Genomic DNA, 25,224 nt, shown 5'->3' on the forward strand with positions numbered 1-25,224 from the left:
CTCTCCTCTCTCTCTCTCTCTCTCTCTCTCTCTCTCTCTTTTCCTTTCTCTATTCTCTTACTTTCTATTTTTCTCATCTCTCTATTTCTTTATCTCTCTCAACCCTTCTCTTCTATTAAAAATTTCTCTCTCACATAAAATTCTCTTTCTCTTTTCTTAAATCTTTATCTTTAAATTTTTATCCTCTTTTAAAATATTCATCTCATTTCTTAAAATTCTTTTATTCTCTTTCTAAAAACTATTACATTTTATTTCTTACCTCATCTCTTTACTTCTCTTCTTTCTTTCTGTATTCTTGCTCTTCACTCATCTCTTCTCTCACCCTCAAGCATTCAAGTTGGGGTCGTCATGAGATAATGCCCTAGGGCTTTAACTCTCGGATTGCTACTCTAACCATCAGCTCGTATAGTAAAGTTAGGTCATAAGAGACATTAATTCTCTTGCACTCGACCACTTGGGTTAGGGTCATCATGAGTTAGCTTCTTTAGAGTTCTAACTCTTCTACTACTCTAACCACTGAATCACACAGTGCTCGAGTTGTGAGAGACTTTCGCTTCTCTCTCTCTCTCACTTTATTTTTTTCTGCTCTTTCTTTTCTATTTGTACTCCTGTCATACAGTAACAACGGTGTGTTGTAGAGAGAGAAACGACCAGATCACCATTGTCACGATCCCGCCCCCTGATCCACCGAACACACCGGAGGTTAGCAGGGTGTGGGTTCGTGATCCATAGGTAGCGAACACGACTCAAGAAAGAGTAGCGCATTGCTTTGATAAAGCGGTAACTTAAGCAAACTAAGTAAGTAAGGAAACTCCAACACTAAACCCAGAAACTAGGTAAAAGGAGAATTAAGAATGCCATTACATAAATATCTTAAAGTAATACATCCGTTCAAGGCACACAAGGCCCAAAATACAAAATAAATATTTCCAAAAGACCACCAAGAACATGGCCCACAGCTGACAAATACATACAAGCCAAATGTCTTCTTCACAGGTACAAACCTTCATCGACCAGATTGATCTCCCCCAACTGGCAGTCTGTTAACCTGCAACTTCTACTCTACAGGGGTAGAAAAATGAGGAATGAGATATAAAGCCCAGTAAGAGAATCTATAAGTTATGTATCTAAAACATATCTATTTGAGCTTGGCAATATCACAAAGAGAGAGAAAACAAAGTGAGAAGGAAGAAGAGATGAAGAGACTTCTCACAAAAAGGCTGCTTCAAAATCTTTACGAGAGTTGAAGAAAGGTAAAAACTTGGAGAGTCCAGTGATACTTTTTTATGTTTAAAAAAGCTCAGATGAGGAGGAAGAAGATATCGTTTTCCCTACTCACAAGGAAGAATTTTGGTTAAGTTCCTTGAGGGGAAAACTTGTCTATGAAAGAGAACGAGATCGTCGGTGAACTAAGGAGTGTATTTATAGATGAACCTCTCGTTATTCCTCTTATTTCCATGTGATTTCTGGATAGGGACGAGGAAGAAAATTCCCTTATAAAAGAGTTGGATGAGCCTACTAAAGAAGTTCCTATTGTAGATGATTCTGATGATAATGATAATGAAATGGCCCTAGTAATACATCCATTAGAAGTGGGAAGGTCTTGGATGCTATGCAAGTCAACTACGGTGATTCCTTAGACAACATTACGGATGTACTGAAACTAAAGAATAAGGTAGAAATCGAATAAAAGACTATGTCGCAGCAAAGGGAAGAAGAGCAAAACCTAAAGGTCATGTTCAAAGGGAGCTTGATAATCTTGTAAGCAGCATTAACTATGATAGAGAGGAGGTAGGCTCTAGACTTTGTGCTCATTCTGAGCTGATTGGTTCTGTGTTTGCTGATCAGTTTAAGAGAAACAAACATAAAGAGGGCTATCTGACAGAAAGAAGATCTGTGTTGGAATGTCAGGGGTCTCAATAGTGTGTCCCGCAAGAGAGATGTGCTTTCTTTTTGCAATAAAGAAAGACTAGATCTCTTGCTGCTTCAAGAAACCAAATTGGAGTCTCTGAATATCTCTTTTGCTCGTTTGGTTTGGGGTAACAAACCTATGGATTTTTTGGGAGTGGATGTTTCAGGTTCGTCATGGTGGAATTTGGGAGTCGATTTTTTGGGAGTGGATGTTTCAGGTTCGTCATGGTGGACTTTTATAGCTTCTCAGCAAATTATTACTCAAAGACACATTTCAATTGTTTTTCAAGGTCCTTTGGATAACTTCTCTTGGTGTTTATCTGTGGTCTATGGTCCTAATAGACCAGATGAAAGACGTGCTGGTTTTGATGAACTATCTATTGTTATTTGTATTTTCAATTTGTCGTGGAGTGTTTATGGTGATTTTAACATCATCAGTTGGCCTAGTGAATCTTCTTCTAATCCTTATATATCTCCTTGCATGCGTCTTTCCGCATCCTTTATTCAGCAGCATTAGTTGATTGATATTCTTTCTATAAGAGCTAATTTCACTTGGTCTAACTACAATTGGAGTGCCCCTGTACTTACTAGACTAGATAGATTTTTACTTACCTTTGCGTTTATTAATCTATTTTCAAAGTTGGGGTGAAGGCATTGCTTAAAATTCCCTCAAATCATGTACCTCTACTCCTTAATTCAGATGGCTTTTCCTTTGGTCTTGCCCCCTTTAGATTTTAGTTGAATTGGTTATCAAAGCGTTATCTTATTTCCTTAGTTGGGGAATTCTGGAAAGATACAATAGTAGATGGTTGGAAAGGTTTTCAATTGACAAAAAAGTGCAATTGCTGAAAGAAAAAATAATATGTTGGAGAAAATATGTGTGGGGTGATTTGCAGTCTAAAATTGGTGAAGCAAGAGGTCACATTGAGGATATGGATAATTTGCAGTTTATGGAAAACTTCCTAAACCAGGAACAAGTTAGTAATAGAAGTATATGGGTGGCTAAGTACAAGGAATTTCTCAGGTTGGAAGAGATTCAGTAGAGATAGAGATCTCGGGTGAAGTGGTTAAAGGATGGGGATAAAAACACGAAATTCTTCCATGCTATCGCCAATGGTAGAAGAAGGTGCAATTTTATTCAAAATCTAAAAGTCCAAGAGGTATAATTTCAAGATGGAGCAAGCCTAAAAAGTGCCTTGGTAAGTAATTTTAAGGAAGCCTTCTTGGCTGATAATGGGATAAATATATCTATTCAATACTTACCGTTTGTGAAATTACCCCTAGATAAAGCATTCTAGCTAGAAAAAAAATTTGAGGAACAAGAAATTGCGGAGGCAATTTTTGGTCTAGGGATAGATAAAGCCTCAGGACCTGATGACTTTCCCTTAGCCTTCTTTCAAACTTTTTTCGAGCTCCTAAAAAGCGACTTGGTTCAATTGTTGGAGGAATTCTATTGGAGAGGTAGAATTATTGTGGTAATGAATTCTACCTTCATTGCCCTTATTCTCAAGAAAAAGGTAATTGAGGATATGAAAGGCATTCGCCCCATCAACTTATTGGGTAGTCTATAAAATCATTGCAAAGATACTTCCTAATAGATTGCGAAAGGTGATCCACTTGATTATTCGAGGTCCTCAATTTGCTTTCCTAGAAGACAGACAAATTATGGATGACATTCTGGTAGCTCAAGAATGTATACACTCCATAAATGAGAGAGAAAAAATTGGGTCTTCTTTATAAGATAGATTTTGAAAAAGCCTATGATATGGTGGATTGGAAAGTGCTCCAAAGTATCATGGGCAGCATCGATTTTAGATCGAGATGGAGGGATGTCTTTCATCTTCTCACTTTTCAATTCTCGTGAATGGTAAGGCCATTGGTTTCTTTAGGAGTTCTAGAGGCATCAGAGAAGGAGATCCCCTATCATCTTTCTTTTATACATTGGTCGTAGAAAGTTTCAGTGTTATGCTTAGAGGTGTATCTTCACAGAGTCTTATTTCAGGCATTGAGGTTGGAACCATGGTCTGACTGTTTCACACTTACAATATGCAGATGATACCATAATTTTTTGTAATCCAAATGTAATGGAAATCAATAGATTGTGGATATTTCTAAATAGTGTTGAAATGTCAACTAGGCTGAAAGTAAATCTCTCTAAAACCAAGTTGATTGGAAATAGATATCCTGAAAACATAGTGTCAAGGATGGGTAGACTACTAGGATGTGATGTTCAGAAGATGCCTTGCAAATATCTGGGTATCCTTTTGGTGGATTCGAGGCCCTCAAAGTCTAATTGGGATCCTGTAGTAGAGAGATTCAATAAGAAATTGGATTTGTGGAAGGCAAAGACTTTGTCTTTAGGAGATTGATATACACTTATTAAATCTACCCCATCCAACCTTCCAGTCTACTATATGTCTTTATTTAGAATGCATATGCAGATTCATCCTAGAAAGAGTTATGATGAACTTTTTGTGGGGAGACGATAAAAAAAATAAAAAAATGGTTCATTTGGTAGTTGGGCAAAGGTGTACGCAACTATAAAAGAAGGTGGCTTGGGAATTCGCAGATTGAAAAACATGAACTCTGCATTATTTTTAAAATGGTGGTGGAGAGTACATACCCACCAAGATTCTCTTTGGGTAGAAATTTTGAGAGAAAAATAGGTGATCGATAAAGTTTATGGAATAATGCCACTCTTTCCCATATTTGGAGGGGATTGACTTTGAGAGACCTATCCATCTTTGTCATTGGGGGATCTACACTTTTCTGGTATGATAAATGGTTTGGTGACCACCCTCTCAGATATCTTTTTCTTGAGGTATTCTCTAAAGTCTCAAATCCACTAGCTACAATAAAGGAGGCCAGTGGGGATGCTCATACTAACATTGTTTGGTCTATTCATTGTAGGTATATGAGAATGATTGATACTTTTATCCATGAGTATCAAACCTTGTTGGACATGTTAAACAATGTCCAATTTTTCCCTAATTTACAGGATGATGTGATCTAGGACCTTACTACCTAAGGGGATTTACGGTTAAGTCAGCATATGCTCTTATCTTCTACGATCGATATAGACAAATAGATCCAGGATTTTTTCAGATAAAGAAACTCATATTCCACTTAAAGTTCAATTGTTTCTATGGATATTTTTTCAAGACAAGCTAGCCATTGTAGATAACTTAAGGATGCGAGGATTCATTATACCCAATGTCTGCATTTTGAGCAAAGCTAGCGATGAGACGACCCAACATTTGTTCCTTTTCTGCCCTTTCATTTATGATATTTAGAATTGAGTTCGCCAATATTTCAACTTATCCATTCCAATTCTAGAATTTTGTAGATTGTTTATCACTCAATGGTTATTCCCTGGTATCCCAAAGGTGGGTAATATATTTTGGCATTCTTTATGGGTAAATGCCCTTTGGGGTATGTGGAAGGAGAGAAACCGAAGAGTATTTGAAGGAATCTCTACTTATTTTGCTATGCTAAAATCTAAAGCTTTAACAGCAAACTTGTTTTCCTCTCACAAAGATAGTGGTTCTACACCAAAGAGTCTTATCATTAACAACCCCTTAACAATCGCGACCTTGGGCAGCATGAGATCTACTCGAAGAGCTGTTGTTTGGTCCTCTCCTCCTTTATACTCAATCAAAATGAACTTTGATAGTAGCAGCTTTGGCAATCCATGAGCAACAGGTTATGGTGGGTTGATTATAAATTATTTGGGTCATGTCTTGTGCTCATATCTAGGTCCGTATGGTATTAGTACTGCTAATGAAGCGAAGGCTAGAGGTCTCCTGGAGGGTTTAAAACTTCTTTCACAATGGGAAGGGCGTAAGATTATTGAAAGAGATTCGGCAAATGTCATAGCTTCGAGCCATGAAGAATTCAGTGTTCCATAGAGCCTTAGAGTATTGTTTCATGATATTAGGAACACCCTTTCTTCTTTCAATGCTAACTTGCATCATTTCTATCATGAGGCGAATGAAGAGGTAGATGCCTTAGCCAAAGGAGGAGCAAACTCCACTTCTTTGCTGGTTAATTTTTTTTAATGCTTCATCTTCTTTATTTCATATATATCTTGTATCTTGTATCTCTTTTTTTGATTTAATGGTAAGGTTATGTTAATGTTCCAAAAAAAAAAGAATATATTTACTATCTTCAAAGACTTGAAGAGAGGCGGCTATTGGGATGGTAGTTCGACAAATATATTTCACATAATGTTTTTCAAGTAAGTAAATTAATTCTCTTATTTTTATTTGAAATACCTAGATGTGGCATATATTGCATGTAAAAAGGGGATTTATGAGACTCCTTTTCAAAAACAGAAAAAAAGAATTTTCTATATAAATAAAAAAAGAACATTATTGTTGGTTGTTTATGGATTTGGGGTCTTTCAGCTTGAGCCATTAGGCTCATGTTGTACCATAGTCCATAGATTGGTGGGTATGAAAGAAAGATCTATGTGATCTTTTGTCGGGAAAATACAATTTCTTTTTTAATAATAATTACCCCTTATAATTTTGGCAACAAGATCACTCACATATGGTCTTATTACAAACAATAAATATTCCAAAAATAAATAACACATCAATAAAATAAATCTCAACTACTTGATGTCATTCATACAACCTTGTACTGTACTTGAGAATATGAAATAAAGAAGTAAGTATAAGATAAAGATGCCGGAGATTACCTCAATCGGGCTTCTTATACCCCACACCGAGTCACCACATCCAATAGCGCGGGATCTGCGGTCTAACTTCAATTTCGAATCGAAAAAGCTGATTTCGGCCAAACTATGTAACCACCCTTAATTCTTCACAAAACCCTAACCTCCAAAAATAACTTAGGCTTCCCTCTAATTTCTACAACCCTTAGTTTATTCTTAAGTCTATGGATAAAAAGAGTAGTAGCTAGAGTTGGGGCGTGGCCCCCCCTTTGAAACTTTGGGATAGAGAGGGTTAGAGAGAGAAACTCAGAGGAGAGAGATTGTTATTGTTTTAAAGATGGGAAAGAACTCCCATATTTATATAAAAAATAAGATCTAGGGTTTCTCATAGTCTGCATTTTTCATGAGATTAAATCTATACCGTTGATTAAGGTAACTTGTGGGGTGAGAGATTTGAGTCATCTATTCCATAGATGGGTCATCAACATTATGGAAGGTGCTTGGACCATTATCCCGCTTTTCTTAAACCATTTTCCCATCAATATATTTAGATATAATAGATATCATGCATTCCATAAAAATAGCATGATCATATCACATATTCCATAGGGATATGTCAAACATTATCAAGTAAATAAACACTACCAAAAATTTTAAACAAGATAAGGTCAATGTTTACCATCTATTCAAATTGACCATATCCCTTTTAAAGCATACTTATCATATTACAAAATATGTCATGGCCGCTATATCCTTTCCAAGATTTGACCACATGCCTCAAATCAAAAATATCATAATCGTAAAGACCTTGATCACAAAGAAACAAGAGGAATCCAAAGGGTGGGGCTTGCCACCCCTTTGTGGCACATGTGGCCCCCACCCACATGCCACATGGTGGGTCCATGTGCACTTTGGGCCCCCATGAAATTTTATAAAAAAATTTTAAAATTAAATAAAATGAATTAATATATATTTGAATTTTTACAACTTTGTAAAATCAATAACTGTAGTTTTATAAATCCAAAAATCATAATTAAAATATTGAGAGATTTATAAAAATTAAAATAATGAAACTAAAATCATTTTAATAATAAAATAAACACAATTAAATTAATATGGTGGGAAAATGATCCATATGGTTTTAGGAATTCAATATGTAATAATGGGGTACTCCACCTTCAACTGTGGACTACAGATCATAGTAGCTTTATCCAATCGACCTAGTGTTTTTCATGACCCACAGTCCAAGTAGTGGCTCATTAGCGGGTCACCAAAGTTAGGTCGATGAATCAAGGGGTCGCAATCTCAGTCTGTGGATTACAGGTCCTCCCCTAAAGACGAATCAATGTCACTATGACCTGATGCGACCACAACTCTATGGTGCATAGGGGTATCTTTCGCACATGCATACGCTTCACCCAAAGGTGGACATCTGACTTTCCCGAACAATCTATCAATATGCATGCCGTGCGATGAAACATAGATGAAGGTTTGGCCCCTGTCTCAGTAGGCCTACCATCACACACAAGGGTTACGCAATCCCTCGGCTCTCTCATCTAGGCATAATCTCCAATCTCATCAAGGGCTAACCTAAAACCCTCCTCGGTTAATTCTTTATGCCTAGGTACGTTGGGTTTTACAACCGACTGACCTAGATAGATAAGCACAGTCCGAAATAAGCAAACATCATTAGCTTAATATGGTTCTCGAGGGACCACACTCCCATTGAATTTATGTTTCACTATAATAAAAATATTTCAATACATATTAATAAGCCCGTTAAAGGCCACATAAACCCAATAGGACATACAACATGGTTTCACTTTAATATATGTGATAAGGGAAACACTTAAAAATGCATAGTGAGATTTTAGAGTATTTTGTTAAGCTTCTTTACCGTCCAAGTTTTATTTGATAGCCGGATAGCCATGGTTGTTGATAGTGACTTTTTTATAATATTGATTAGGTTCACTTTAGATTTTGACCATACATCTAGCTGCTATGCACCCATAAAAGTATAAAAAATAATTATTAAAATAGTAAACAACCAAATTACCCTTAAAAATATTTTTAATGGATATTTTGCTTAGTTTTATTATTTGAGTTATTTATTTATTTTATATTTTTATTGGTGTGGCTCGCTGAGATGCACACGCCACAAAATTGACGTGAATCTGTTTTATAAAAAATATAAAAATTTAAACATTATAAGTGACCTGTCTAATGGAATTTGGCTTATGATGAGCCATGAATAAAGTATTTTAGAAATTAATTTCCAGTTGATGGAATTGTGGCAAAAATTAAGGGAAATTTACCAGATCATCCATTGAACACCTTACACCGCTCTCAGAATACCCATGAAAAATACATGATATAGAGTTGAAATAATTGAAAATGTATAGAAATAATTCATCTTGTATAGATATTTTGATAATTTTTCCTAAAATTAAATGGACGTGGGTTTCTCGTAGTTTTTGTAGTTTTAGAGAAGGCTCAATGAAAATGTCAGATATTTCCATTGCATTGTCTTGAGGTGACTGTAAATTTCTTGAACGACAAAATAAAAGAACTACGCAAATTTATCAGCATTTGACCAAATGAAAGGAAAAATAATCAGGATAGGAAACCTGCAATATAGAATACAAAAAGGTTAAACTAAGGCCACGGCCTTATGAAAAAAGCAAAGCCTCACTTCAAAACTCACCGGAACTTATAGTTCTAGTGTCGGAAAATCTTCATATCGATTGTCTCAACCTTGATCGTTATGGTTGTGAAATTATGATTTCAAGCAGGAAAACACAGTTTATATTGTAACACATTATCCAGATCGTTCATTTTCAAGTGTTTATGAATCCACAAGACAAGTATTATTTTTTGAGTCACAAATTTCATAATTGGTGGTGAAAATAGATTTAGGGCTTAAGATTTTTCCATGTCCTATGTGTTTTCCCGACAAATTTTGAGATGAGGCTTTGCCCTTTTTCCATAAGACCTAAGCTTTATAGACAAAATTTAAGGCGAGGCTTTGCCCTTTTTCTTAAGACCTACGCTTTATAGAAGCTTCATCTTTAGAAAGTGAACAACCTAATTGAAAATTGGGTGCCTACATGGTGGTTATTTTAACTCGATGATGTAAATTTGACACATTTTTTTAAGACAATGTCAATAAATGGCATAGCTCTTAAGATAATATCTAAATCTACACCTTTCAAGTAAAATAGACAGTATAGATTACTTCAATCTTACATCTACTAATAAGGTTGCTAATGTATCTATTCAAGTGCCGATGACGAAAATAGCAAGTGATAAGAGCACTCTTCTTAGCAAGGGTAGTAACCCCATACCTTATTCACCATCTTATGGTTTCCATTTTTATTGAGACCACATTAGTGACACCACCCAACTAACTCTTTCAAAAACCTAACTCCTAAACTATTTGAAAAAATGGGTACGGGTCTATCTTCCCCCAATGAAATACCAAAAAGAATAAAATAAATAAATAAATAAAAGCACTTTTCACGATCACAAATAATAAATAAGAAGTTTAACTTTAAACCTTTCAAACATATTACTTTTAAACCTTTCATCGTAATTATTTTAAACAATCTATTTTTAGCATTTGAAATGCTTTCTTTTTCTTTTCCCGAACTAATAACCCGAGTAGTCCTGCGAAATTTAGACGCAAGCACTAAGATGGATCCGAAGGGGACCATATTTTAAATTTTCATGCAACTACAAAGAAAAGATTAGGTGAGGCCAAATTTAATGCTTTCTCCTTTCAAAATATGTCTTAGGGATGGATTTTAGATAGAGTTTACAAGTTAATAATCTCAGTAGCCAAGATCATGAATCTAATAAATACTTAGAATTTAAAACTTTAAAATAGATTTAATTTAGATTAATGGAATTGCAAGGTCAAGAAACATCAAAAGACAAATTTTAAGACAATTTATTTTAAAATATTTTATTTTATTTATTTTTCAAATTTATTATTGATCGAAATTACTACCTTTTTAAGACACAAGATCCATTTTTAAAATGGATCGGTGCATCTCTGTGGAGCAGGAACTGGACTCTTACCACTCATCATTGAAAGCTACTCCAAGCATTAAGTAGATTTGCTCACCAACCATAGATTGGCCCCAGGAGACCATGCACCCTGTTTGTTGTCCAACTGCAAGTGCAAGTGCAGGGTAAAACTCTTTTTCTTTGCTGATTACTGGTGGCAGATATCACACGTCTTTTGTACTCCTTTCTTTCTATGGATGCTTGCTAACATCCCCCCTAGAAAGGGTTGTGTAGTGCTTGTATATGTAGCCTTTCGACATGTAAACTTTTGAAAACTTCAATAAAAATAGAACGGGGCTTGTTGTCTACTTATTTACCCAAAAAAAAAAAAAAATCCACTTTTAAAATTGATTTAAGAATGAAACCATGTAAATACATCAAAATCCCCCAGCTAGAAAAACCCCCTCTTTCACTCTCCATTTGTTCACCTGCCCAGCTCCGACCATTTTTCTTTATTTTCTTCTGGATTTTCTTTAGTTGGCTTGGGCCTGGTCCTAATTGTGGTAGGGTCAGGGCTTGGCCCAAGGGCTCTTCGCCCCAGTTGGGCTAGGCTTAGGCCAGCCCTATGGAGACCATGGCTGGATTATGGCCGAGGTTAGAGGTGGGAATTGACTAGGATCAATCAGTGGACCCGATTGGGTCCAGGTCTTGACTTGGGACCTGGACCCAACGGTTCAGGTTTGGTTCTAGTTGACCTTCACCCAACTGGATCCAGGTCCGAGTCTATGTCTAGGTCCAAGTTGGATTCTATTAGATCGGGTTGGGTCTGGGTCAAGGCCGACCCAATCGGACTCAAATATTTAGTATACATTACATATAAACAATGCACATTATATAGTATAAAATATAGGGTGTGGTTTCTATAAGGTTGCAACCTTAAACAATCCAATTAAGGCGCACCTTCAAATTTTATCATAACATATAATTTTGATATAAAATATTATTAGGATTATCACAAAATCTATTTTCATATCTAATTATAAAATTTTAAACTTTAAAAATGGTTAAAATCAAGTAGATCTATAAACATATGAAAATCTTGAAAATGGACGGTCTAGATATTGCATTGTAAGATGCATAATTTATGGGACTCAAAATCTTTTTTTTTTTTCATAGTCATATATCTCAATGTCTAGATGATCAATTAGAAAAATTTTCAATATTAAAATTTTAAGACAACTTTTTTCAATAGATTTTTGAAGTTCATCCCTAGTTCTAGATTTTAAGGTTGAAACTTTATATAAAAATATTTTCTAAACTATATAATAGTTTTTATATATTTTTTATTTATAGACCCGATCCAGACCCGATGGCACAATTAACTGAACCCAAAGAGGGTCTAGGTATGGGTCGGGTGCGAGTCGATTTCTGCATCTTTGGGGCAGAAAGGTGAAAACTCAATTCCTCTTCTGTACATGGAAGATCCATCAACTCAATGTAACATCCCCTCACTATCCTCTGCCATGTCCAGGTACTTCTCTCTCATCACCCCACTCTCTCTCTTCCCTGCAGCAAAATCCATTCACACCACCACCACTCTTCTCCAGCGGAAACCCAACCATGGCCCCCCATTAACCCAAACCCAACTCATAGAAACGCTCTGTAGAATCCTCATTCTCAATCGCCTTGAAGCCATTAGCCATCTCTCCTTTGATTTCTCAGATGAATTGGTTGATGGGGTTCTCAGAAAACTCAGGCTTCGCCCTGTTGCCAGTTTAAATTTCTTCAAGATTGCACAGCAACAACAAAAATTCAGACCCAACTCACTATGTTACTGCAAAATCATTCACATTTTATCGAGAGCGAAAATGTTCAGTGAGGCTCGCCAGTACCTTAATGAATTGGTTTCTTTTTCTACCTCTAAATGCTCAGATTCTCTGGTTTTTTATGAGTTATTGGATGTTTTCAAGGAATTCTCATTCTCTCCAACTGTTTTCGATATGCTTTTTAAGTTATATGCTGAGAAATGTATGTTAGGAAAGGCTCTCCATGTGTTTGATAATATGGGAAAGTTTGGCTTTAGCCCAAGCTTGAGATCATGTAATAGTATAATCAGTGCTTTGATTAGGAAGAATGAGAATCATACTGTGTTCCATGTTTTCGAGCAAATGCAGAGAATTCGGATTTTTCCTGATGTGTACACTTACACCATGGTTGTTAATGCTTATTCTAAGGATGGTAAAATGTGTAAAGCTGTAGAATTATTAGAGGAAATGGAGAGAAAAGGTTATGAACCAAATCTTGTTACTTATAATTCTCTGATAAATGGGTACTCTAATTTAGGAGAAACTAAGGCAGCTCTCAGGGTTTTTTATTTGATTTCTCAAAGGGGCCTTGAACCCAGTGTTATTACATTCAATTTATTGATTAAAGGATACTGTCGAGAAGGTAAGATGATAGAAGCCGAGAAATTGCTCAGAGAGATGAAGGAGAAATATTCTCTGGTTCCTGATGAAGTTGTTTATGGTACAATTTTAAATGGGTATTGCTTAATTAGTAAATTGGAAGACGCAATTAGGGTTCAGGATGAGATGTTGGGCTCGGGACTGAAGGCAAATATTGTTACTTCAAATACATTACTTAATGGGTTCTGCAAGATTGGCATGCTTAATGAAGCAAAGCAATTAATTAGGGATATGGAAATTCGAGGACTAGTTCCTGATTCATACAGCTATAACACTCTCCTAAATGGGTTTTGCAAGGAAAAGAGGTTTATGGAGGCATTTAATCTTTGTGACGAGATGCTTAGCAGAGGGGTTGAACCCACTGCCTTAACATATAATACACTTATTAAAGGCCTGTTTCGTGTGGGAGATATTGATGAGTCCTTGAAACTTTGGCAAATGATGAGGGAACGAGGGATAAATCCAGATGAGGTTACCTTGAGCACTTTACTTGATGGGTTTCTCAAATTGGGGAAATTTGAAGAAGCTTGGAAGCTATGGGAGCGAATGTTAGTATTGGGCCATGCCAAGAATCAAGTCACTTTCAATACTATGATTAATGGGTTATGTAAGAAGGGGAAATTGTGTGAGGCTGAGGAGCTCCTGGATAGAATGAGAAACTCTGGAATTTTGCCTGATAGTATAACATATAGAACTCTTATTGATGGTTACTGTAGAGAGAAGAATATGGTAAAAGCTTTAGAAGTCAGGGAAGAGATGGAAAGGAAAGGAATTAAACCTGCAATTGAGATGTATAATAGTTTAGTTGGTGGATTGTTTAGTTGTGGGAGAAGCAGTCAGGTGAAAGATGTCATGGCTGATATGGAGAAGAGGGGGTTGAATCCTAATATTGTGACTTATGGTGCTCTCATTGATGGGTGGTGCAAAGAAGGAAGGCTAGATAGAGCTTTTAGTGTCTATTTTGAAATGGCTGAGATGGGTTTTACTCCAAATCTGATAATTTGTAGCACATTGCTCAGTGGCCTCTATAGACTTGGTAAGATAGATGAAGCAAACATGGTGTTGCAGAAAATGTTGGGCATTGATCTCTCTCTCGGAGATGCACATTATGGAAGTTTTGTAGAGCTCCAATCTGTGAATCTTAATTCACAGATGACGGTGAAAATTCGTGGGCTAACTAATGGTGGTAATCTTTTGCCCAATCTCATTGTGTACAATGTTGTTCTAGATGGGCTCTGTAAATCAGGGAGAGTGGAAGATGCAAAGAGAACGTTCTCAGAGTTGTTGAAAAGGGGCTTTATTCCTGATAACTTCACATATTGTACTCTTATCCATGGCTGTTCATTGGCTGGTAATATTAATGAAGCTTTCATGCTTAGGGATGAGATGCTTAGTATGGGTATCGTTCCAAACATTGCTATATATAACGCTCTAATTAATGGTTTGTGTAAATCTGGAAATTTAGAAAGGGCCATAAGGCTTTTCAATAAGCTTTGCATGAAAGGACTGGTCCCCAATGTGATCACATACAATACATTGATGGATGGATACTGCAAGGCTGGTAAAATAGATGATGCCCTTAAGTTGAAATCCAAAATGATGGAGGAAGGGATTTCTCCTTCAGTTATCACGTATTCTGTTCTGATTAATGGTCTTTGTCAAAAAGGGGATACAGAGGCTGCCAAATCGCTTCTTCATCAAATGGGTGAAATGGGTGTTGATCCAAATTTTGTGACATACAGTACATTAGTGCAGGGCTATATTCAATCTGGTGACATGGGTCAGATATCAAAGCTTTATGATGAGATGCATATCAAGGGTCTTCTACCAGGTGTTTTGGACCATGAAACTACAAGCCAATCAAACAACTTTGATGCAAGCAGCACTATGCATGCATAGCATGTCTGAAGTTGCCCGTTGATGGGGGAACTGTAAATAAATAGGCGGAAAGAAATTATTTGCATGGAGGTGAGTTGAATAACTGGTTAAGCATACAAATATTTGTTTTCTTTTTATGGATGGTGTTGGTGGTAAAGTGGAATCCCACCAGAACATTACATGATCCCAATGGAGGGTCCCACCCTCTCTCCATCACTGTCCATTATTCCAATGTATGGCGATGACCCAACATACCGTGCTTTTTTCACAGTACATTGATTTATATTATAGTCTTCCAATAGTTGGTGTATCTTTGCATGGCCAGGTAAAAGTGTTGAGGAAGACCTATGTGGTGGAGGAGGTGAAGAAAGAGAGGATGGGGCAGAAACAAAAGCCAACAAGTTGTATTCTAATGCATGGATCTACTAAAGCAGTATATTCAGGCTTTGCGCAAGGCTTTCTGGTTTCTGCACGAGGAGTTTATCAATGGACAACCTTTCATGTGGAAATGTTACTACACTGAATTGTCTAATTATTTTAGCATCCTTTGAGCTATCTTAGAATAGATTTTGGCATCAACTGTCATCATTCAATTGGTATGTACTAGTCGAGTGCTCCATGAACGTTCTCCATGAACATTACTCTTTCCCTTGGACTAGAAATTGGTAAGGCTGTTTTTTCTGGCAAAAGTTCTTTTTCTTTTTCATATTGTAGTTGCTAATTTTGTTTCTCTACTAAAATTGATACCAAATGATCAGAAAAGTCCATGATAGTATTTACCAAAACAAACCTCCATGATCATTTTCTTTGATTTGGTTCTTTGGTGCAGGAACAGGGTCTCCCTTTAGAGTATTCATGAACATTCCTTGACTGAGATTTGGAAGTTCCACTCATATTTTAAGCAGGAGAGTCAGAACTAAGAGAAGTGGATTGGTTGTAATGATCAACAGAAAAGAAAGAAAAGGTGAACTGGTAGTGCATGCTATATAGTACTCTGTAAGCTTAAATGGTGATAAACTCTGCAGACTTATATCATCAGCACGCGTCGAGGTTTGTTCACAATGTTCACACAAAGCAACAAGCTTCTTTGAATTTTTTTCATCTACTTATGTTACAAGCCCCGATCTATAGCATCCATAGTGTTAAATTGCCCAAATAATAAGCACCTATGGTTTTATCTTTTATCTTACTATTCAAAGGATGCCATGCACTATCTTTTGGGGGAATGACACGTATTATCCTCGACCTTCTTTCTAATGCAGAAGAGCACTATCTTTGCAGTTTACACCCTACATTTTCTTGAGAAAGTATGCATTCACAGCATATGTTCAGATGAAATTTTACCTTCTAATTATTTGCCGAATAACCTGATCAGATCCAATTTCATACTCATTTCATTTGTTGTTTAATGTGCTCAAATTGGTTCCAGGTGAATTCCCAACTTTTGCACTCCCTGCTCATGAATGGCTGAAAAAGGTATTAAGCTTCTAAAGTCATTACGAGCATCTCCTAAGGATTTGAGGTGCCTTAAGTCCTCCAGTTCATGTTTTCAAGCTACATGATAGACCTGTATATAAAAACCTGAGATGGTAACCAAGTGCCTGTTGCCAACTGTTGCATTCCTTGCTTATCCATGGGTGGAAAAAGTGTAAATATTCCAATGTCATCACTAAGCATCTCTGAAAGAATCAAGGTGCCTTAATTCCTCCAGTTTAGGTTATTAAGGCACAACTTTGATCGGTAGAATGCAAACATCAGATGATAGTTATTTCAGTAAATATGTCTTTGATAAATTGCTGACATTGCTGGAAAATGAAAATGGCAAAGAGCAAATGGGTCCTTTTGTAAAAGAGGAATTTGGGGCTATCATATCTTATCAATAGTAGAAATCAACTCAAGGCATAGATGGTCAAGCTGGTGGGTGCCACAATGGCTCGGCTCGAGTTTCATTATTAGCATGGGTCGTTGACCCCTTTCCTACTGATCTGCCTAATAAATTTTGTATCAATTTATTTAGATGGCGGGAAGATATTGGATATGTTATATGGTATAAGATTCTATTTGTTTTGGGTGTCAGTTGATTTGTGATGGTTCCTTCTTGATTTGTAGCGGCTCCTTGTAAATCTTTATGGGTTAATGGTGGGCCATTGATAGATTCATTTACTTTCTTATTTTTGTCTCGTTTTATAATGAAAACTTTATTTGTTTATGTTGTTTTATGCTGATCTTTTGGTGAAATTTTTCATGATCAAAGCTTTTTTTCAACTAATTATGATCAGCTATACAATCTTGATCCGTCATTCTATTCTATTAAGGGTCATACTCTCAGTGAAGTCATAAATCTCTCTATCTTTTCTCACATTTCCAACCATGTCTTTTCAAACCTATTTTATCCTTTTGAGCCTTCCACTTGAATTAACCCGTACCTTCTAACAGATGCTATATTGGATATGCGCACACATGGCCCGCCCACTAAAGTCAGCTTTCTCTCATCTTGTCAGCTATTGGTGCTACACCTAAATTATCCCGCATATATTTATTTCAAATTCTATTTCTTCTTTTGGTGAAATTTTTATTAGTGTAAAAGTGCTATTTTCCTCAAAATTCATGATGCCTCGAATTTAAAGTAAGAACTTTCTTTGGAAGTTTATGCACCGTCCAGGTCTATTCACAAACTCCTGAATTGAGTGGCGAGATTCACAAACAGGGCTATTTCTACTAGACAAGCGCATTATATTGGAGCCAAAATTCTAAGGGTTTTTTTCTTTCTTTCATTTGATAGTAAGGCGTGAGTGCTAATTGATTTGTGCATGATGGATAAGGTTATCAATTTTTATCTATGGGAGGACTAAGAATGCATTGTATTTATTTCTAAAAATATATATGACTTACAAATAAATTAAATATATTGGTTTAATAAATATGAGGGCATATAATAAGATCCTTTGTGTTTAATACAGGCTATAATCACTATTAGCTGGCAAACTATGTTCGAGGTTGATAAAGTTTTTCTGGATTTTCTGGAGAAACTACACACCAATTCTCCAATTTCACCTCCTACCACTTTGAAGCCCCCAATGATATCACTAGTAGGGGGATTAAATTTTGAAGCTCATAGCCATAGCCAAAACTTAATCTTAACGGGTTAAGTTTGTTATGTTGGCGGTTTTGGGACTTTAGCTTCCAATAGTATATGATTTTAAATATGGGTATTTTCATTTCTTTTAAACAAATTTTCCCAAAATTCAGAGAGATATTTCTTCGTTTAAGTTTATTTCCCCAGTTGGGGGGAGGGAGGTAGGTTTATTTAACCAAATAAAGAGGGTACAGAAAGAAGTGTTTATCAGTCGAGCACAAAAGCACATCTGCAAATACCCAATTTAGTCAATGGAATGAAGCAAAAATTCAGATTTCTGAATTTCATGCTATAAATTGGGTCACGAATACATTCGAGGTATGAGCAAATTCTAGAACATCCTCAAATTCAAACGCAATAAATGCTATTACAAATATCAGCACCAAGCTTATTAGTACTTCATTGTGTACTGAATTGAGACTGGCTTCTTGTGGCTAAGTCCTCATGAACCAATAAATTTATTGGTCTTCACTGTTCAAATATGTACACTCCCTATGAAAGTGGCCAAAGCGCCAAACTTGGATTTGCTTCAAACTAAGGAATCACCATCTTTTGATTCAGAATTCAATGTTTTACTGGGAGTTGTTTTGGTGTTTACTATTTCGGGTATGGAATCAAGCAAACGGTTTAGCTCCCCAGCAAATTCAACCTTTCCTCTATTAGTCTTTCCCCCTACAACCACTGTGGTTCCATCTTGTAATGCCCAAATCTAAACGGGTCAATCACCGGTCACCAACAAATTAAATTAGAAGCTACAATGATGTAATGTCATGCAAAGTTCTAAAATTTTCTTTAGAAAGAAAATCTTGATAGAAATTCTAATGATGTAACTGAAAATTGATGTCTTACCTGAGAATGAGATAAATAACTGATGCAAGTAGTGAGCATTAATGCACCAAATCCAGCATATACTATTGGGACCCCTGGGTCAGTCTGTACAAGAACTAAGCTTTCATTTGGGAAACATAATAAACAAAATACACGAAGTAAAAGGTGGCATACTTTTCCAATCAGAATATTAGAATGAGAAGGTATCTGATAATTCATTTAAAGGGAAAATGCAATAGCATCATAATCATCACCACGGCCACCTTTATTGGTAGTGTTTTTTTTTTTTGGGAGTAAAATCTTTACTAGTATTATTATCATTGATAAATTAATTTTCACAGGAATTGGAGGTATCGTATGGAAGAATTTGGTATTCTGGTTTAACATTATAATTATTGTTATTATTACTAGCAGTAGCACAGTTGTTTGTCATTGGATACTTAAAACTTTCATTAGAGCATGAGACAATACGAATACCTAGTGCAATGCATCACTGCAAGGAACAATCATAAATCTACCTTTAGTTCGAGGCCCGTGCTTCCAATTGCATCTTCAATCACAATTTTCATGCCATCAATATCAATAGGAAGCTTCGAGCTAGGCCGGCGAACACCAGCAAACTTGCCTTCTTGATCATAAAGAACTATTGACTGTAGATCACGAGCCAGCATTGATCTGCTAATCCCCAAAACTGAGAACATATCTAAGCACAAAAAACGTTCCATTTTCACAAGGAACTGGTTTAAGCTTGCAAGTGCAAAAGGCAGGGTTCTTAAAATTCTCATACCCATTCCTTTGCCACGCATAAAATCTTTTATTTTTGAATGTTTGCATCACAAGTATACCACAATTTAATTGAGTATGCTAAACAATATTCAAAAGGAGCATCCACCATAATATAGTATGCTAAACAATATTCAAAAGGAGCATCCACCATTTATTCCTGATGATGGATAGTGGAGATTTCCTGTAGTGGGACCCGTATCCATTAATTTCCGACATCTGTCTTACGGAACGGATGGTGGTTGTCCCTACGGTGTACTTTATACTCCATTGAATATGGTAAACTTGTGCCTCAGCATGTATGAAAGAAATAGAGCTTCACTTTTATCGTTCTTCCATGCTTCCAGTATGATGCACATAACAGCAATTAGTAGTGTCACAACTTGGCTATACTCTAGAAGTACTGAAACCATAGAATTTAGATGATATACATAGTCAAAAGCTTCCATTCCTTTTACATTTGAGCATCTTTCAGTGTTTTCAATGCAACATATGTAACAGCAGGAAGTTATTTCACTATGCAGATCCGTAGATGACTTGGAGAGAAAAATTCTTACATTCCCTTCACATTAGAGGAATTTGTGTCTCCTACAGGAAGGAAGGTCCCGTAAAGCTTCTTGTCCCCATTAATCTTCAATGGAGCCATCGCCAGATTAAAAGGGCCATCAGTATCCTTGGAAACCTGAAGAGCTGAGATACCCCAATCTGTCTGATATATGGTAACTCCATCATATCTTAGTGGGTCATTCACGCTTATTGTCTTCCTCATCACCTCCTTCCCATCCAAATTGAGTAGTGAAAGATCAGTGTGAAACTGTGAAACCTAAATACCGACCATGAAAATTTCTTAGTCAAAAACTTTGTGAAACATAATCTAGATTTGATACCACCGTAAAAGCAGATTGATTATGCCAACCAAAAAAACATAAATTAATCAGTCAGAAAACAAGTTTTACCCCGGCTATGTTCCCACACTCATGGCTAAATTTGCAGGTATTCGGAACAAACACATTTTATCCCCTAGACTTGTAATTTAAAAGGGGAGGGGAGGGGAGAGGGGAGGGAGGAGGGGGGGGGGGGAGAGAGTTCAGTTTTTTTTTTTTAATATAATTTTTTCTCTAATTCACAGTGAAAGAAACAGGACTGAAGGCTTCCTCAACTCAGATAGAAGGAAACCATGGCAACATATGACAAATTCTCCAAAAATACTGCATTAATAGCAGATAAGTTCAAAGTGGGCTAGTCATAGACATGAAGTTTGCACTCATGGAATTGGAACCAGAAGATTATATTACCTCCCCACTTTCATAGTAGTCCATGTAGAATCTATTGACATGAACTTCAGTATTGAAAGATGGCATAGGATTCGAGAGAAAGCCACTTGGACCCATGATATCTCCAATCACAAAATTCAATCCCTGAGGGACTGTAACAGAACCCCGAAAGCTCCCTGTAGCACTGAGAGTTGCTCCAGCCATAATCAGAAGCATAGCTAAATGGACTCCTATAGGGGCAAAACGACCAGCCATCCCCTTGAAAGCATACAGAGATGGCCCTTTGGAGAAAACCTGTCAAATTCATACAGTATGGTTACTCTCTCTCTCTCTCTCTCTCTCTCTCTCTCTCTCTCTCTCTCTCTCTTCCACATCTGGTTTAACCATTTTGTAAATTTTAAAGAGGCAAAAACTGAATGTATCCTACTGAAGAAAGTAAAAGAAGATAATTTAATATGTCTATCAACAAGATTGCTAAGGTACAAGCAATACAACATGTTAAACACGTCTCTTGCCAAAAAATCAGAACTCCAAAGTAAATGAGGGCCTCCACCTCATATCCGGCACCCATCAAAATAACACCCAGGTCCTTTATGGATGCCCTTGGAAGAGAATCGGCAACCTCCTGCTTTCGAATAGATTCTGCAGAAGTTAAGAACGACCATCTGCATCAACAATGAAATCCAAATCAGCAAAGTTTATTCCAATTCATTGATGAGCTAGATCCTTGTTTAATGCACAACTGCCATATGCGAGTATGTGTCCATGTCCTTGACGGGAATCACAAACATATACTATCCAACATATGCATACCGAATCATATACATATATACATGTATGTATGCACTTATCTATGTGGATAGGCAGATAAAGTATGTGTGTGGATATGATTACCAAGCAGGGAAGTCAAACAGGTAAGGAGGTAGTTGAGATGATGAGCAATATACCCGTATGGTTTAGGGACAAAGCCCTCTTCTGAAATGGTTTTTAGAATTCCTTTTCTTTCAAGTTTTTGGTAGGTTAACCAGAGTTTTTTCAAGTTCCCTGCCCATGCATTAACTTGTCCAAAATACTACAATTGCAAGGAAATAAGTTTAAAGAGATCAAGTATAAAGACCCAAACACTGGTAAATACAGATAAAGTATAAAGACCCAAACTCTGGCAAGTAGACAATAAGCTGGTCAGACCTAAGCATTAGAGTGTAAAAATGGAGAGGCATAAAACCAACCAAACAAATAGAGAAGGAATTCAAAACAGTGCATAGAAGATAGAACAACTAATGAGTCCACAAACGGTGGAAAAGAATTAGTTCTGAAGACAAGTCCAATTTTCTTTTTGAAAAGAATGATTTAAGTCCAATTTTATCAAATCATTGTATGTTAATTCAATGGACATCATTGGATTTCTCACTGTCCAATGAAAAAATGGATGGCTATGGAAAGACTGGTACCCACCAAAACAGGACATGACCCAAAAGTGGGTCCCACTTCTCTCCGTTAGAAGTTCATCATGTCATGGATGGTGATGAGTGATGACTCTGGAGGAGTACAGAATTACAGATTTCCACAAGCCATTGGATTATATCATACACTCTCCCTCTTATCAAAGGCTCATATAAAATTGGTGTATGAGACAACAGAGAGATGAAGTGGACCTGCGAGCAACCCTAACCAGAGGAACTTGAGTTGTATAAGTACATGCCATGAGAGAAGCAGCAAGGAGGACCAGCATTCCAAGAAAGACAGGAGATGAGAACATGTGGTCGAAACCAAGGTAGAGAACCCATCTCCATGTGAAGAACCCCAACACTGGGTTATCTTCAGGGTACTTTTGGAAATAAAGTTCAGGGGCCTCCCCTTGCTCTATCACTGTGCCTGCATATGTGAGAAAACTAACAGAGAATTACAGACTTAATAATCAAAAGAAAAAGAAGACTAAAGCCATGGATGCACGACTGCTGGTTACAACTTACAAGTGTAGTGTAATGTTCTATCATTTGAGTAGTACCAATTCTAAATGTGTGTTTGTACTTGAAAGACCTGGAAAGTTGTTCAGTTACAACTTAATCTGCTCCATATGTGGTGTGCATGTTAGCATGATGGTAGATGGTGATCGAATTCAATAATGAATTTTGGTTGATCAGAAGGGAATCAATAAATAGTTCAGAATTAAGATGGCACAATTGCTGCCGAAATTGTAATCGTTCACTAAGAAACCCTGATCTCTTTATAAAATTACGATTACAAAGATAACTAGTTGTACTATAAAACTAGAAGGGATTGAAGGAAATATCAATAGAAGTTATTAGAACTTAGATTGACTTTACATTTATCGAAAATACCTATAAACATAGATTCGATAAAAATTCAGTGTACTTAAAAGACATTTTCATTAGATTTGGAGTTCAAAAAGCACATCAGAAAATTCAAAATCATTACTTAACTGCCAGAAATAGAGAACAAGAAACACATGATAAAATCGACATCAGAAAAAATTAGTTTTTGGTCCTAAATTCTGATATCCCTTTTCCCATGTAACATGGGAATTCATCGAATTATCATTTTCCCAATAGACAATTTTATCAGTGCTACAAAAGGACAACCAGTTTTCTGATATTCACAGTGAATTTCCAAAAAGAAATCAAAATCCAAATAATCAATAGGCACCAGAAACAATAAATTATCAATACAGAAAAATCATATAACTTTAACTCCAAAGAAGTATAATTTATGCAGTCCGTTTACAAATATTTAACGCCCAATTTCATAATTTGGATACAAAATGAAATAAGAAGAAACAAGAAGTATGAGAACCGAAACAATGGTGCGCCAGGAAGACTATATCAGCAATTTTAAAAAATAAAAAAGGTCAAAATTATGCCAAAAATAAGATGAAGAAGAAAAAGAAGAAGAAGAACTAAAATTTCAAAATAACAAACCCAACAGCAAAGACACATCGCTTAAAAAAAAAAAAAAATCATACCAAGAGCCATAAGTCCAGCAATGGTGGCCATCTCTCCAATTGCAAGAGGAAGATTTGAAAGGACCGAAGCGATCCTCCGGGGAACTCTTTTAAGAGAAACCCACAAAGGATTTCTGGCCTTTTTGGCCAGAATCTCAACTTTTTGGGCATCTATGGCCGGAATCTCAACTTTTGCGTTGACATTTTCAGAGATTTCAGGCGAGTCCAGAGGACCGGAGAGAATTATCTTCTGAGAAATGGGTTTTCTTATCTTCCGTTTTGTATCATCTGAAGATTGAATTTTAGCCATAAATTGAGACCTAGAGATTGTTCTGCTAAAACCCAAGCCATGGACGAAGAAATGGAGCTTGAATTTGGGGGGAAAAGGAGATAAAGGAGTTGGAATTTGCAGGGATTTTGTGGGGTTTATTAGGAACAAGTCCATCACATGAGCTTAAGACATGAGAGTAAGCTCTGTGATAGTGTTTCCTTCTTATGCTCTCATTGCCATGGATAAGGTGGATATTTTGAATTGCAACGCGGCATCATTTGCTTCGCTTATAAGGAGTGAGTCATGAAGGGATCCAGTTTCTATGCGGGTCGCCAAGCCCGCATATGTAGAAATGCGGGTTTATTAATATATCTATTTTTGAGATGGACCTTTGGCCATAATTTTTAAGGACATTTAATCTCTAACATGAAGATGACGAATATGAAAAAATAAATAAATTTTATGAAAAAATAAATAAATTTTAAAAACTAAAAATAATGGTTCTAGTAAGAAAACATTTCCATCATTAATTTCTTGTTTTTAGATGGAACACCTACTTAGCATCCATCTTTATGATGGTTGCTTTACACTTTTTGGACCGTAGTCATGTGGTTCAGCCCGCATGAAAAAAATTTCTGTCACGAAGATTTTTTAGTGAGAGAAAGCTCGTTTTATTTTATTTTGTTTTATTTTTTTATTTTTTTGGGTAATTCAGTGCGGAAGACATATCTTTCCCTATTTTTTAAGTAGATTAAGAGCTAGATTTTTTTAAGGTATTGGTGGGGTGGCATTAGAGAAAGCTCGTTCGACCATTGATTAGTTATTTAATTGATTAATTAAAAGTTCAAATGAAATTTTTTCGAACTTTATGATACACTCAACCTATCAGATTTCACAGCAGATAGCTACAATTAATTTTGACCTCTTTGCATCAAAGGTAAATAGTATCATGACATACGATCCTTTATAAAATTTGTAGTTAAAAAACGAGTACAAATCTTGCAAGATGTGCTAATACCTGAAAATAGAT

General features: G+C 36.3%; 2 protein-coding genes across 8 annotated transcripts; one reads left to right on the forward strand and one right to left on the reverse strand.

Annotated features, from left to right (window-relative positions):
* Positions 1-838: 838 nt before the first annotated feature.
* LOC18445942 (cytochrome c biogenesis protein family) lies at positions 839-24,476 on the reverse strand. 6 transcript variants are annotated; one of them, XR_016048426.1, is made up of 8 exons: positions 23,945-24,476; positions 22,617-22,836; positions 21,515-21,626; positions 20,983-21,255; positions 20,245-20,510; positions 19,423-19,607; positions 18,926-19,009; positions 18,334-18,785 (listed from the first exon to the last, which is right to left on the reverse strand). XR_016048426.1 is itself a non-coding variant. In XM_006856068.4 (8 exons), the coding sequence occupies exons 1-8, from the start codon at positions 24,366-24,368 to the stop codon at positions 18,606-18,608; spliced, it is 1,716 nt and encodes a 571-aa protein (XP_006856130.2). In that variant the 5' UTR covers positions 24,369-24,476; the 3' UTR covers positions 18,334-18,605. The 6 variants fall into 6 exon arrangements, 4 of the variants coding, with proteins under 4 accessions (XP_020530337.1, XP_006856130.2, XP_088712970.1 ...); XR_016048427.1 differs by having other exon boundaries at positions 19,423-20,027; XM_006856068.4 differs by having other exon boundaries at positions 19,423-19,579.
* Positions 11,109-17,016, forward strand: LOC18445943 (Pentatricopeptide repeat (PPR) superfamily protein). 2 transcript variants are annotated; one of them, XM_020674676.2, is made up of 4 exons: positions 11,109-15,030; positions 15,266-15,605; positions 15,770-15,990; positions 16,370-17,016. In XM_020674676.2, the coding sequence occupies exon 1, from the start codon at positions 12,073-12,075 to the stop codon at positions 14,959-14,961; it is 2,889 nt and encodes a 962-aa protein (XP_020530335.1). In that variant the 5' UTR covers positions 11,109-12,072; the 3' UTR covers positions 14,962-15,030; positions 15,266-15,605; positions 15,770-15,990; positions 16,370-17,016. The 2 variants fall into 2 exon arrangements, with proteins under 2 accessions (XP_020530335.1, XP_020530336.1); XM_020674677.2 differs by having other exon boundaries at positions 15,770-15,904.
* Positions 24,477-25,224: the final 748 nt, after the last annotated feature.

The sequence above is a fragment of the Amborella trichopoda genome, chromosome 13 (assembly GCF_054954075.1).
Source record: "Amborella trichopoda isolate Santa Cruz 75 chromosome 13, AtrichopodaSantaCruz75HAP2 v2.0, whole genome shotgun sequence".
Classification (NCBI taxonomy): domain Eukaryota; kingdom Viridiplantae; phylum Streptophyta; class Magnoliopsida; order Amborellales; family Amborellaceae; genus Amborella; species Amborella trichopoda.